General features: G+C 41.4%; 1 protein-coding gene across 1 annotated transcript in view; it reads right to left on the reverse strand.

The window, feature by feature from the left end:
- Nucleotides 1–11,780, reverse strand: part of CHN1 (chimerin 1) — a 175,851-nt gene extending 164,071 nt beyond the window's left edge. Inside the window, exons 1-2 of the mRNA XM_019727475.3 lie at nucleotides 11,602–11,780; nucleotides 11,296–11,472 (exon numbers count right to left, since the gene is read on the reverse strand). Coding sequence (XP_019583034.1) covers nucleotides 11,296–11,314 — 19 coding nt within the window. The 5' untranslated portion in view covers nucleotides 11,315–11,472; nucleotides 11,602–11,780. The remainder of the gene's footprint in view (nucleotides 1–11,295; nucleotides 11,473–11,601) is intronic.
- Between the last annotated feature and the right edge of the window lie 3,097 nt (nucleotides 11,781–14,877).

Consider the following 14,877-nt stretch of genomic DNA (forward strand, 5'->3'; position numbering starts at 1 on the left):
TGTATTTAGCCACACACATAAATAGAAATATTGCAGAACTACTTTTCCAAGAGGGCCAACAGACTTGTGAAATGAACAAATGGGGAAACTGCTGATATGTTGGATCTTTGCTAATATTTATAAGAATGATAATATTAGTGACAATATTAGCTACTATGTATCTTCAATCACTGTGCAGAGAACCATCCACACATGATCTCATCTATTTCTGCACCAATGGGAGAAGGGAATTAGTAGCCCGTTTACATATAAGGAAAATGAGGCTGGAACATATAGCTGACACTTGGCAGAGAAGGGATTAAACATACCTCTTACTCCAAAATCCAAGCCCTTTCCTCCACACTACATGCTTTGGACGCATCCTCTACAAACCTCCCATCTCACTCTGAGTTAACCTGCCGTCCTCACCGTGGTGTACAGAGCCCTCCATAATCTCTGACCCCAACACCCCTCCATCCCCTGGTGGCTCTCTGTCCTCTCCCACCACTTTCCCCCGGCTGATTCCGCTCCAGCCACGTCGCCCTTCTTTCTAGTCCTCAAAACTGCCGAGTACATCCCTGCCAAAACGCTTGTTCTATGAGGTGACGCCCCCATTTCACATGACTCATTCTCTCACTTCCTTCAAGTCTCTGCTCAAAACCCACCTTAGCGGTGAGGTCCTCCCAGACCACGCTGCCACAAAGCTAGCCCGCCTCCTCGCCTTGCTCGATTGTTCTTCAGAGCACTGGCGACCTGGCACATACTTTTTTTTTCTTTTAATCATCTGTTTCCCTTCACTGTAAATACAGAGGGTGCCAAAAAACGTATACACATTTTAAGAAAGGGAAAAACTGTATAAGAATTGTAATACTTAATATATATTGATAACAAAAAATGAATACAAATCATGTGTATACATTTTTTTGGCACCCCGCTATAAATTCTTTAAGGACAGGAACTAATATATACCTGGCACATATTAGACCAAAATCCATTGAACAGATGAGTACACAAATCATAAAATAGGAAAATATATACTAATTCTCAGAGCTACTCCTCAGGAAAAAAATATGAACTAGTACAGCTCCTGTGTTTGTTTCCTTCTCTCACTCTATGGTATCCCGTCGTCCATTCCTTCCCTTAATCCCAAATATGGTTTTGCTTATTACACCACCCCTACAGGTCCTTCTAAATATTAATACTTGCCACTTTGTTTTCTCTTACAGTGTATCTCCCTGAGTCAAAATGCTTGCCCTGCTTTAAGATCTTCAGTCTGCAAATTAAAATCATTCTTTTATGCTATATGAAGATAAGTTATCTATATTTAGTATGTTATTCTTCATAGGTAATGCGCTAAAAATCGTGCTTTAATTTTAATATAATGGTGTAAAATTTATTCACAAGGGAAGGCCTGTAGGGGAAATAGTTTGGTTAGGCAGATGTTTACAGATCCCTGAAATTGACATCTACACCACTTAGCTGTCACCTGTTCTACCTAACACAAGCCCCTTCAAATCCTAAGATCATCTCTGACAAGATAATTTCACAGCCATTAAGAAGCTAGAAAACAACAATGTTCCACGAGTATATAAAGGCACAATACAGAAAGAATATACGTACTATAATGGCTGAAGATACGTGCTAATGGCAGAAATGGGAAAATCAGGAAAGATTAGCAGTTTAAAGAAGAGAAGCCATTTGGTTTTTGAGATGTCAAGTTTGTGGTCATAAATATCTATGAAAGCAGAGCTATAATTCTTGGACTACATAATTTTTCTGCTTGCTTTACACCATGAAATATACGGTCCAATGAAATCCAAAGGAAAAGTCAGCGTGGAAAGGGGAAAGAACTCTCAGCGCAGCTGGATAAAACACCAGGCGGTGGCCCCCGCCACACCACCGGGCAGCTGGCCACAGGCCTGGCCTGACTCATCTTCCTTTCTCCCACAAATTACTCAATTGTCCATATTAACTCTTTCCATGAAGTATTCACTTTTCTGAATTTAAAACAACCATTCAAAACAGACAGAGGCATTTTTAACCTATCAATTGGAATTTTGTTTTTTGTTCCTTAGGTAATAAAAGGAAAAAAACTTTCTTAAAAAACAAAAAGTTCTAAAGGTTCCTGGGTATAAAATTACTCTTTGTAAAATGCTGTTTTCTGTTTTTGTTTTTGTTTTCGTTTAAGTGAAGTAAATTTCCCTTCTATTCAATCTGATTTCCTACCCCCTCAAGTGATTTTTTAATTAATAACAGCTTATATTGAGATATAATTCACACACCATAAAATTCACCCTTTTAAAGTACACAATGCAGTGGGTTTTTTTGCATATTCACAACATAGTCATTCTGTTTTTTAAAAACAAGGAGCCAAATTAGAAATGTATACTGGTAATAACTTTATTTTGTCAGACATGATTTTTTTTCAATATGACTTTTCAATGTAAAATACGGTCAGACCATCCTGTTTTCTTAGTTTCTTCCTATTCTGCTTTCTAGGGGTAGTAGGATTATACTAATAAATAAAAATCAAAGTTTATGGAAATCATTTTCTATGTAAAAATGACTATGTCTGGGAATTTGGTTGTAATGCCAGGCTCCAGGACTTCTCTTACATTGGGTTTACACGTCAAGTTCAATAACTTCATCTAGTTTATATACAGCAGATAAATAATAAAGTTTTCTTAAAGGTGCTGTTACTGATACTTTACATAAAGACTGAGAAAACATCAATTACCCATATGAAAAGACATTATTATATGTACAAAAGGTACCTTAAGAAAAGCTACACACACCCCCAACTCCAACAAGGACCTCTTTGTTATGGCTGCTCTCAAAATAATAGTAACATGTTAATTCTGAGGTTAAATCAACATGATGAAAAATGTATAACTTATCATACTAATGTCATACCTTCAGAACTACTATGATATAACATACAAAGTACGACCACACAGTATTTTTCTGCCTAACTAATACTCTTATAACTGCTTTAGTCAGAAACATATATTCTCAATGGAGGGTAATACTGCTCGCAAAGGAGCCAAAGCTGGCTTTTGGAGAGGGGTCAAAAAGTTACTCTTTTTATGTGTAAAGCAGATATACACATAGTATATCTCTTGTATTAAAGTTTCATGGAGAGAACAATTAAGGATGTGAAAGACCTATATATTGAAAACTATAAGACATTTTTAAAGAAGTTGAAGAAGACACAAAGAAATGGAAAGACATTCCGTACTCATGGATTGGAAAAATCAACATAGTTAAAATGGCCATATTACCCAAAGCAATATACAGATGTAATGCAATCTCCATCAAAATCCCAATAGCATTTTTTAAAGATATAGAACAAAAAACATCAGATTTGTATGGAACCACAAAAGACCCCGAAGAGCCAAAGCAATCCTAAGAAAAAAGAACAGTAATGGAGGTATCACACTTCCTGACTTTAGCTTGTACTACAGGGCAACAATAATCAAAACAGCATGGTATTGGCAGAAAAACAGACACATAGACCAATGGAATAGAATTGAGAACCCAGAAATAAAAACACATAAATATGGACAGACAATTTTTGACAAAGGAGCCCAAAACATACAATGGAGAAAAGACAGCCTCTTCAATAAACGGTGCTGGGAGAATTGAAAAGCCACATGCAAAAGAATGAAACTAGACTGCTATCTATCACCATGTACCAAAATTAATTCAAAATGGAGCAAAGACCTAAACATAAGATCTGAAACAATAAACTGCATAGAAGAAAACATAGGTACTAAACTTATGGACGTTGGCTTCAAAGAGCAGTTTATGAATTGGACCCCAAAGGCAGGTAAAAACTAAAATAATGAATGGGACTATGTCAAACTAAAAAGCTTCTGCACAGCAAAAGAAACCATCAATAAAATAAAGTGGTAACCAACTGAATCGGAGAAGATTTTTGCAAACAACACTTCCAATAAGGGGCTAATATCCAAGATATACAAGGAACTCACACAACTCAACAACAACAAAACAAACAATCCAATTAAAAAATGGGCAGAGGACCTGAAGAGACATTTCTCCAAAGAGGACATACAAATGGCCAATAGACATATGAAAAAAATGCTCAACATCACTAATCACCAAAGAAATGCAAATAAAAACCACGAGATATCACCTCACCTCAGTCAGAATGACTATCATCATCAAGACAAATAGTAACAAGTGTTGGAGAGGCGGTGGAGAAAAAGGAACCCTCATACACTGCTGGTGGGAATGCAGACTGGTGCAGCCGCTATGGAAGGCAGTGTGGAGGTTCCTCAAAAAATTAAGAATTAGAATTACCATATGACCCAACAATCCCTCTCCTGGGTATCTACCCAAAAAATCTGAAAAGATTTATCTGTAAAGACATATGTGCTCCAATGTTCACTGCAGCTTTATTTACGGTGGCCAAGACATGGAAACAACCAAAGGTCCTTTGATAGATGAATGGATAAACAATAGTATACACAATGGAATACTATTCAGCCATATGAAAAGATGAAATAGTATCATTTGCGACAACATGGTTGGATCTTGAGATTATAATGCTAAGTGAAGTAAGTCAGCCAGGAAAAATGGAAAACCATACGATTTCACTGATACCATATGTAGTATATAAAACTGAAAACAACAAAAGAACAAGACAAACAAATGAAGACACAAAAACTCATAGACACAGACAATAGTTTAGTGGTTACCAGAGGGTAAGGGGGGAGAGGGGTGGTAGATGAGGGTAAAGGGGATCAAATATATGGTGATGGAAGGAGAAGTGACTCTAGGTGGTGAACACACAATGTGATATATAGATGTATTACAGAATTGTACACCTGAAATCTATATAACTTTACTAACAATTGTCACCCCAATAAACTTTAATTTAAAAAAAAGAGAGAAAAAATGTCTAAAAGGCTTCTTATGGAGTGGTTTTTTCAAAAAAAAGAAAATTGAGAAATACTGATATAAAAGAAACTGAAACTTTTCTTGTCCAATACTTTTTTTTTTTAGATTTTATTGGGGAAGGGGTACAGGACTTTATTGGGGAACAGTGTGTACTTCCAGGACTTTTTTCCAAGTCAAGTTGTTGTCCTTTCCATCTTAGTTGTGGAGGGTGCCATTCAGCTTCAAGTTGTTGTCTTTTCAGTCTTAGTTGTGGAGGGCACAGCTCAGCTCCAGGTCCAGTTGCCATTGTTAGTTGCAGGGGCGCAGCCCACCATCCCTTGCAGGAGTCGAACCGGCAATCCTGTGATTGAGAAGACGCGCTCCAACCAACTGAGCCATCCGGGAGCTCAGCGGCAGCTCAGCTCAAGGTGCCGTGTTCAATCTTAGTTGCAGGGGGCACAGCCCACCATCCCTTGCAGGACTCAAGGAATTGAACTGGCAACCTGGTGGTTGAGAGCCCACTGGCCCATGTGGGAATCGAACTGGCAGCCTTCGGAGTTAGGAGCATGGAGCTCTAACTGCCTGAGTCACTGGGCTGGCCGTATGTCAGATTTTTACAATTGCATACATCACTGTCTTCAAAGATTAGGCTGCTTACAGGATGGTTATTTTCAGGGACAGATGTGATTCAGATGACTACCAATATTTATTTGTGCACAGATGGTGACTATCAGAGTTATAGCAACTATAATTCTTTTATCTCTCATACATAGGAACAAATCTCCAAACATTAAAAGAAAGCTTTTAAAGCTGAAATATTAAGTTTCTGATACTAGTAAGAGAATATGGATAATTACTTAAATAAAAACGGTGATTTTAGTGACAGCTGAAAAGATGAAACATTCTAAGAAAGCAGCTGGGCTCTCACCATTGGACCATCCTGCTGCTTAGGTAATCCTGTCATGTGGGGTCCCTGGTCCCGCTTCCCGCATAAGAATGCAGGATACCGTGAGGCCAAAAAGGAACACCCATGGAGCCATACCACTATATTCTCGCTGGCGGCTGGGTTGGAGACACGGGAAGCAGAAGCCACACTATCCACAATCTGCCATCCGCTTCTCTGCCAACCGACCCCACTTGCTAGCTAAAATCCGCACTAGCTAGCTTAGCCACGGCAGTTATATCAGTGGCTAATGGCTAACCGGTAACAGCTGATGGCCAACTAGTCACAGCTGATGGCCATCTACTACCTGAGCAGCACCTTTCCATGTGAGGCCGAGAGCCTCGAAAACTTCTCTCTGGGACTCTGTCCCCACAAACCCCTTCTCATATTCTTTGATGAGCAACGTCGGAAAAATAAAAACATCAGTAGAGAATGTATTCAACTAGGAGTTTCCTAAGAAATTAGCTTTTGGCAAATAAGTCATAGTGAAAATCTGCAGCTGACTTGTCTTTTTAAAAATAAATGTTAAAGCCAGGACAATCATGGGAAATCAGAAAACTTCCTAACTGAATCATAAATACATCACTGTCATTTAACTGCTACAAAGGACCTTTACAAAGATGTCCAGAGGCCAATATGTCAGGATAGTGAGATGTCAAATGAAGTAACATAAAGAAAGGTTTCTATGGCAGTAGAAGAGTCTGAGGAAAGAAGGTAAGAAATTTCAGTGAAATCCTAAGTATTAGAAGTGATCTATGGCAATGATGATAATGACTATATATGGTAATGAGAGGGAAAAGAAAAAATGGGAGGGGAGCAATGTCAGAGCTAATTCCATCTGTAAAGAGAAGAGAGTTATTCAGGGTTCAGTCAGCCCCGCTGGACTGTAACTGAGTGACCAATCTCATCAGTTGGTCTGAGCTGTAAACCACAGTCCCCATTTAGTTATAAATGACAGAAATTCTTGCCAAAGGATGACCTGGCAGGATGCTTTTTCACCCAGCTCTGTCAACTAGGGTTCTATTGGGGGGCCAATTAGGACATTCTGTCAGGTACACCAACTAAAAAGTCCTAAATTAGATGATCTGAGTCTTTCCTTCCAGTGCAACAATTATTAGAAAACACGTGCTTCTCTGCCAGGGAAGTTCTAACAAAGCCTCTATGGAATTAGGTAGTGTGGGGACAGAGTCCCAGAGAGCAGTTTCCAGGCTCTCGGCCTCACGTGGAAAGTTGCTGACTCGGGTGATAGATGGCCATCAGCTGCGGCTAATTGACCATCAGCTGTAACCAGTTAGCCAATTAGCCACTGATACAACTGCAGTGGCTGCGTTGGTTGGTGAGTCGCTCGGTTGGCAGGCAGAAAAACGGACAGCAGGTTGCAGGTCGTGTGGCTCCAGCCTCCAGTGAGACTATAGTGGTATGACTCCCCTACCTATGGCTCCATGGGTGTTCCTTTTTGGCCTCACCATATCCTGCATTCTTATGTGAGGAGCGGGACCAGAGACCCCGCAGGCCACCTCGCACGACAAATGGCGCAGCAAGCAGGGTCTCCGGCATGGCAGTAGTTAAGTGCAAACAGTATAGTTCTGGAAATGTAAACTCTAAGAAGGCAGGGATCGTGTCTCTTGCTAACTGCTACAGATGTTTGTTGAACGAATAAGCAAGGAGAGTGAGCAGAGGATGAACTACATTTGGATAATTTTTTTGCTATGAGGATTTAAAAATTATTTGTATCAATGCTGATGATTGAGGGGTGGGTTCATCTGAAAAGTGAAGAAAAACTCTTGCAAATTCATGAACCTTCAAAAATGTGGGGACAGAGTCCCAGAGAGCAGTTTCCAAGCTCTTGGCCTCATGTGGAAAGGTGCTGGCTCGGGTAGTAGGTGGCCATCAGCTGTGACTGGTTGGCCATCAGCTGTAACCAGTTAGCCATTAACCACTGATATAACTGTCGTGACTGCCCTGGTTGGTTGGGCGGTTGGCAGGCAGAGAAGTAGACGGTGGATTGCGGATCATGTGGATCCTACTTCCTGTGTCTCGCCCAGCTGCCAGCAAGACGGGGATGCAAGAAGACCCCTTGTTGGGGTACTGGTGGATGTTTGCTCTGTGTCTCCAACCAGCAAGACTATAGTGGTATGACTCCCCTATCTATGGCTCTGTTGTTGTTCCTTTTTGGCCTCACCATATCCTGCGTTCTTGTGCAGGGAGGGGGAGCTGAGACCCTGCATGACACCCCGTGTGACAAATGTACATTTTCAACTCCCAAATGAGGCTGTAAAATCAGGAAGGGCTGGGGTCTGGTTTTCCTATCACAGAATAAAGCAGAAATTCCCATTAAAAATATCCTTTCAAGCATTAAAGATGATTAATCGTGAACACGAGATAAGACGTTCTTCATTCTTCAGCTTTATTTGACAATTATTTTAGAGTTCCTATAATGTACTTAAGTGAAAAAATGTAAATGTATATATTTAAATGTAGTAATTTTAGAGGCTCTCATTTTTTAAAACGAAGCTAACTTTCACCAATTTCCTATAAAAAGAACACGCTTTACAATTATTTAAAAAACCTGGATGGAAATATAATACACAAATTTAAAAAAACTAGACTCTAGTGCTGGCTGCTATGCACTGAATTGTGTCCCCCCACAAATTCATATGTTGAGGCCCTAACCCCCAACATGATAGTGTTTCAAGATGGGACCTCTGGGAAGAGGTTAGGTTTGGATGGGGTCATGAGGGTGGGTCCTCATGGTGGTATTAGTGCCCTTATAAGAGACCAGAGAGCTTGCTTTCCGTTTCTCCCTAACATGTGTGGACACAGCTGGATGTCTGCAAGCCAGGAATCATCTGAAGATACCTTGGTCCCCACTTCCCAGCCTCCAAAACTGTGAGAAACAAATGTCTGCTGTGTGAGCCACCCAGTGTATGGTATTTCACTATCGCACCCAAGCAGACTTAAGACGCTCGCCTAACCAACTAGCACACGCAAGATACACAAGGTAGAGTCCTGGCATGGGTTACTTTGGGGAGGCTTAGGTGGAAATCTATTGAGATCTGACTTCGATGAGTGGTAAGTCCCTTTTGTCTAGTTTCTTGTTCCTATCTTGTCTTCACCATCTCTCACTCAGTCCTATCTCACAGAATTTTAATTATCTCATTGCTCCTGTGTTCTAAATTGGTTATTAAGAGTAAATATAAAGGTGCTGAGTGTGAAGCAGAGAAAGAATTAATTCATTTTTTAAAAAAGACTAAATATAAAGGGATAGTAGGTACTCCTGACTAAGACCAACTAGTTAAATACTAGTAATTTCTAAAATAAAATCCATTTCTTCTAACCCTTGAGGACCGCTCTTAACATATACAAAAGCTATTTAAAATTGGACAAGTATGAGGAAGTCTAGTATTTATCTTTAATACAATGGTTCTCAAATTTGAGTGTGCGTAAGAATCACAGGGGAGTCCCTTGAAAATCCCCTCTCCCCAGAAAGGCATATGCTGTAGGTCTCTGGGCAAAGGAATCAACATTTTTAACAGACATCTCAGTGACTAATGAGTGGAATGCAACCACATTTTTGAGAGCAGCTGCTACTCTATCTATCATTACTGAAAAAATAGCCTCTACACACAGGTGAAATGTTCTTAAAAATTGTTAACCAAATTTGATTTTGTACACTAAATTCTATTTTCCCACAACTTTAAAATTTTAAAGATATTTTATTCATTCTGAGGGGTGGGAGTGGTTTCTCATACCTTCTTCTAAAGGTCAAATTCCATGTTCTTCCTTTCCTCATCTCCACTTCAGGAGTTAAAGATTTAACAATTTCAGAATCCTTTTAAGAGTCTTGTCACACACTCCACTTCTCCCCAGTTTATCTGTTTTATTCATCAAGAATGTCAGTATTCTAAAAGTGGTTAATTTGTAAATGTACCTTTGAAAACAAACCTTGAAAATGCAGACTGTCTCTTTAGGAAGGACAATGATTTAGCCAGAAATAGTTTTAAAGAGAAATTGACTTCTGGAAATCTTACTGCTATGTATTAGCTACAATAGCGTAAGATAAACGCTTCAATAAAAGAAAATATCAACTATGAGTAAAGCCTTTCATCATTTCTAACTTTTGTACAAAAAAAGTCCACAGTTAAGGAAAATTCGTCTACTACCTAAGTAATGCAGATTAGATACAGTGTACTGAAAAACAGTGAGATTTTCACTACTCTCAGAGAAAGAAGAAACATGTTTTAAAACACCTATGGAGAATCAACACTAAATAAGAAACGTAATTTCTAGTACTGTGGGTATTTGGGCAAAATAAACACAGCCCCAGACTGAAGACTGGCAAATTGTGTTCTAAGCTCAGTTTTGCTACAAAAGGGTCATTCGACCTTGGTAAATAACCTCTCTGGGTCTAAATTTAATTTATAAAATAAGATGGCTAAATAAAAGTAACTTTGATTCCAAGAGATTAATTCACTCTTAAGTATTTACATCAAAAAGCATTTGTGGTAGGTGATGCCTATAACTGTTTGATCAAATGACATTAAAACGTAACTGGAAACTTGATACTTTAATTTACTAAGACTGTCTTTGTAAGTTATCAGTTACATGTCACTGTACATATCATTGTACTTTGTTTCTTTGAAAAATTGTATACTTTGAACATCTAAATTTTCACATGCTGTATGTATTGAATTTTCTTCAAGCAAGGTACATATGTACTACAATCTGTTTCTGTAAAAGGAAAGAATGTATCTTTTCAGTCCTTTCCAATCCATTGTCATTGCTGACTCCAGGGAAAAAAAACAAAACCTTGAAGTCTTAACCACTGAAACAATAGTGTTGCAGTAATTACATCACAGAAATAACATTTCTTTCCTGAAATACTGAAATATATTCTCCTGAGATTACTTACTTCCAGTAACCAACTTTCTTCTGCTCTCATATTCGTTAGGGCAAACATTTCCTATTTTAACAAATACTAAGTTCACCACGTATTCTAGTTTACAAAGGAATATACCGAGTCCAAAAAAGTGCCCCCAATTCCAACAAGAATCAACACATGCATTTGGCAATTCCAGGCAGAGTGGGATGCACAGATACCTTGTCCAAAATAAATAAACTTTCCAGGATCTTTATTTACCGACTTGACAATCGTAGGTTTGGAAACAACCAGCTAACTTCGCTCCCAAGTTGGCATCTTAGAGAATCCTCGGTTTACAAAACACCCAGGACCTCAGAGCCTCCCATCCCAGAATTGGCCAAGGGAGCACACGCCCATCAGCGCTGCCTGGAGAGGAAACAATGGGAGAGGCGCGAGGGAGCGAGCCCGGGGCTCCCGGGGCCCCAAGTCCACGGCCCCAGCCCGCGCGCCACAGCGCGCGCGGCGTCCCCTCCCCGGGCGCCCCCGGCCCCCGCCCCGAGCTCCGGGGCGCGGCCCACCTGCGATCGCGCGGGCAAAGGGCTGCACTTACCAAACAGGGTCAGGGCCATTGTACAGGCGCTCGCCAGCTGCTCGCCGCGGCCGCCAGTCCACGCGCTCCGCCCAGGCCCACCCGGGATCACGGCATCGGCCCGCCGCGCTCACCTCGGAGGGGCGTGGTGGGAGCGCCGGCGCGCGGGGAGCCTGCAGGCCGGGATGCCGGGGGCCGCTGCAAGAAAAAGTTATGTACGCGTTAGTGTCGGGCGCACCGGGCCAGGGGAGACCCGCTAGCCCTCGGCGAGCCGGCACTTGTCGCTGCCATCGGGGCACGACGCGGGGCGCGCGCGGGCGGCGGTACCTGCCAGGCGGGGAGGTTCGGCTGAGGCGCAGTGGCGGGCGGAGAGGCGGCGCCGCAGTGGCGGCGGCGGCGGCGGTGGCGGCGGCGGGGGGGAGAGGAGCAGCCTCGCAGAGCCCCCGGCGGGGCGCGCTCACTCCGCATCCCGCGGCCTCGCCGACGCCATCTTGCGATAGTGTCTCCCGCTGGATGGGCCGCGGCGCCTGCCCCTCGGGCGGGCGAGCTGAGTGCGTTCCCATGGCAACGGGCGCGCGCGAGGGCCGGGGGCGCGCGCCCCGCCAGCCGGGGTCCGGGAGGAGTGTCCCCCGCCCCCCGGCAGGCGGCCTCCTGGAGCCCGGTGGGGGCGGGGCCGCTGTGCGTTTTCGCTGAAAGCCCAGGGTTTTGTGTTGTTGTTTTTTTGAATGGGATTGGAGAAGGCGCAGAGAGGAGAAACACTGAGCTGCTGCTCGACAGAGGAAGAGAGTCAGGCGTGAAGGCTCCATGAATACAAGGACCCCGCCAGGGTCATCTGGGGATCGGGTTCGTTTGAGGATACGTCTGTCTCTCCCTCGGCGCCCTTGGGGTTAAAAGGAGAGTCTGGAGCCTGTGACCTGAAGCTACGTGACTCAGGAAGGGAGCGTGAAGTCCAACGGAGAGAGGCACTGCGTGTTGCTTTCCATTCCATTTGGACTTTAAGAGCCTCAAGGAATAATTCTGATCAGATTGTCATGTGTGAGGGAACAGGAGTCGGTTTAAAAGCACCTGGGATTTACTTAAAATAAATTCTTACAAGGTCAATGTTTAAACCTAATTTTCTTCCTTTTACTTTACACCGCTTTGATATTGTCTCAGGGAAAACCAACATTCCTCACTGATTGGCACTTCTCCTTTACCACAAAAGATTGCTCCCCTGAGCTTTTTGCATTTATCTGAGAATCACTGGCAACATCCTTCTTTCTGTGATGTTCTCTGCTGGCCTCTGTCTCTGCCTTAATTAACAAGAAGCCATGTAACGCCTTGAGATTATCAGTCAAAAGATGTTCTTGAAAAGCTTAGGATTTTTTTTTTTGGTCGTTTGCATTTAATGTATTCAAAAATTAAGTATTCTCTCGTTGCTATATTTGTTTCCTGTTTTAAAAATTCCTCCTTGTTTCTTGTGTCTCTGCTTATGGATTTGATACTGTATCAGCATCTAACCTTGAGATTTTTCTCTTTGGTTCTCATTTCTTCCTACCTGCATCTTTCCTCTTTCAGTTCCTCAGATTCCCTAATGTCATTTTCCCCTTCTAATTTTCAATTAATTCTGTTAAGGATATTATATACATAGGTTGTATTTAATTTATCTTGAGCATCAAAATCATTATAAAAATGAAAATTACTACTTCAAATAGAACCACAGTTAATTCATCATCATTTCACAGCCGACTCAAACATCAGAAAGAAAAAGAAAACCGAGTTAGAAGGAGGAGCCAAGCCTTTTGTTTCATGTCAGTTAACTCAAGGAAAAAGACAGTAAAATAATTCAATATGAATGGGCAAATATTTAAGATGCTATAGGCTTGAAATTTTCTGATGTAGTAAAATAGCTCTCCTTTGGCCAATAATATCAAAATAAATCCTGAAATCCCTAGAATTTTCAATCTTTAATGAAAAGGACTCAATTTTTTAATAGCTTTTCTGCTCGTGAAAAATTACAAATGCACAGCTCATGAAAATAAATGAGAAACTCCACAAGGCTTTGTGGGACAGATTTTATAACCATCTAAAGACTGCTGCTGATTTGTCTGCAACCAGATAAATCAGAAACTGAAGACACCATTTACTATCTCAACCAGTGGTCTTCAACCAAAGAAGGGTGAAGAAACCTAAGTTCCCTTCCAGCCTCTAATGAAAATATTGTCCCTCTTCCTGGAAGAATGTTTATGTGCATATAGACTCACCCAAATTTGTTCACACTATTTCAGGGGGATTATGGACTATTCCAGGATCCAAGGATAGCCCCCAAATACCCTTTGTAATCTCAGAAAGTTTTGCCTTTATAATGAACGCTTTTAAAAATTCCCCCTTTCACTTAAACACATGGAATTTTCAAGAAGGGACCAAACTATGCCAATTTACAGATTAGGAAACTGAGGGCTCAGCAGTCAAAAGATTTTCCCAAATGTGTCTATCTATTTAGTGGCAGAACTAACGGGAAAATCTTAGGCCATCTGTTGTCCTCCCTGACCACTTCCCCCACATATTTAAAGGGTACGTGGTTTAAATTTAAAAAGAAAAATCTGTTTAGTATCAGAAGCAGAGTAGCAAGGAGGGGCGGGGTATTTTGTTCTGAGCCATTTTGTATATTTGGGTCTTGTAGTTTGGGAAGTTGAATTTTGTTTCAAGGAGTCTTAATTCACAGGCTCCTCTACTCAGAATGATGTGTCCAATCAGGGTAAGAGAGGAAAGGTGCTTCTCTTTGTTCAGCTCTGTTAGAGAGGTACCAGGGCATCAAAGTGTTGGTGCTGCACCTCAGCTTGCTGGTAATTCTCTCTGTCCCTTGGGGGCGGAGGGGGGTCAGAGGGAAATTAATAGTCCTGTGCTCAGACTCACACCTCCATCATAAAGCCAAGCTTTGGTTACCGGAGCAGCTTTGCACTCACTGGTTGTGGCTGATCACAATTGAATCCTAGTGATAGACTCAGCTTCAGTTCAGGGGGGGACCTTCTTCCCTTCCCCTTCCTCTTTTCTGTGCAAGTCTCAGCACTCCCATACCCAAAACACAGACACACTCATCCCAAGAGATGTTTTTAGGATACTATTTGAAACAATACAGCTGAAATGTTGCCATGTTTCCCTTTTTAAGCATCTAACTTTCCACAAGTAATTCCTTCCAATTGATTTCCTAATGTTTTGATGACCTAACAAAATGCTTTCTCTACTTGATTAAAGTGCTATGTCTTGAAAATCTTATTAGTTTTTATAACACTGTATTATCCAATGAGAAGCAGAGTGTGTTTCTTTTCACACTTAGCTGGAAATAAGGCAATAGCCTTTCCGCTACAGATTCAATGTAAGGAAGGGCGTTAACCACTTGGGGGTGATTATTATGGGTGGTGCCTTAGATTGTTTATTAAAAAGGGCAAAGAATGAATTGATTTTTCAAAACATTTATGTTTTCATTCAAAGATTTAATTTTGTGCTTGACACGCAAGCACCTAAAAGAGCTAGATTTGTTTGCTCTGTTACTAACTAGTTGTTAAATTTTTAGGCAAATGTTTTACTTTTTCTGGTTATCATCCTTCTTTATAAAATGAAGAG

Source organism: Rhinolophus sinicus, chromosome 17 (assembly GCF_057876585.1).
Source record: "Rhinolophus sinicus isolate RSI-liver-muscle chromosome 17, RSI-T2T, whole genome shotgun sequence".
Classification (NCBI taxonomy): domain Eukaryota; kingdom Metazoa; phylum Chordata; class Mammalia; order Chiroptera; family Rhinolophidae; genus Rhinolophus; species Rhinolophus sinicus.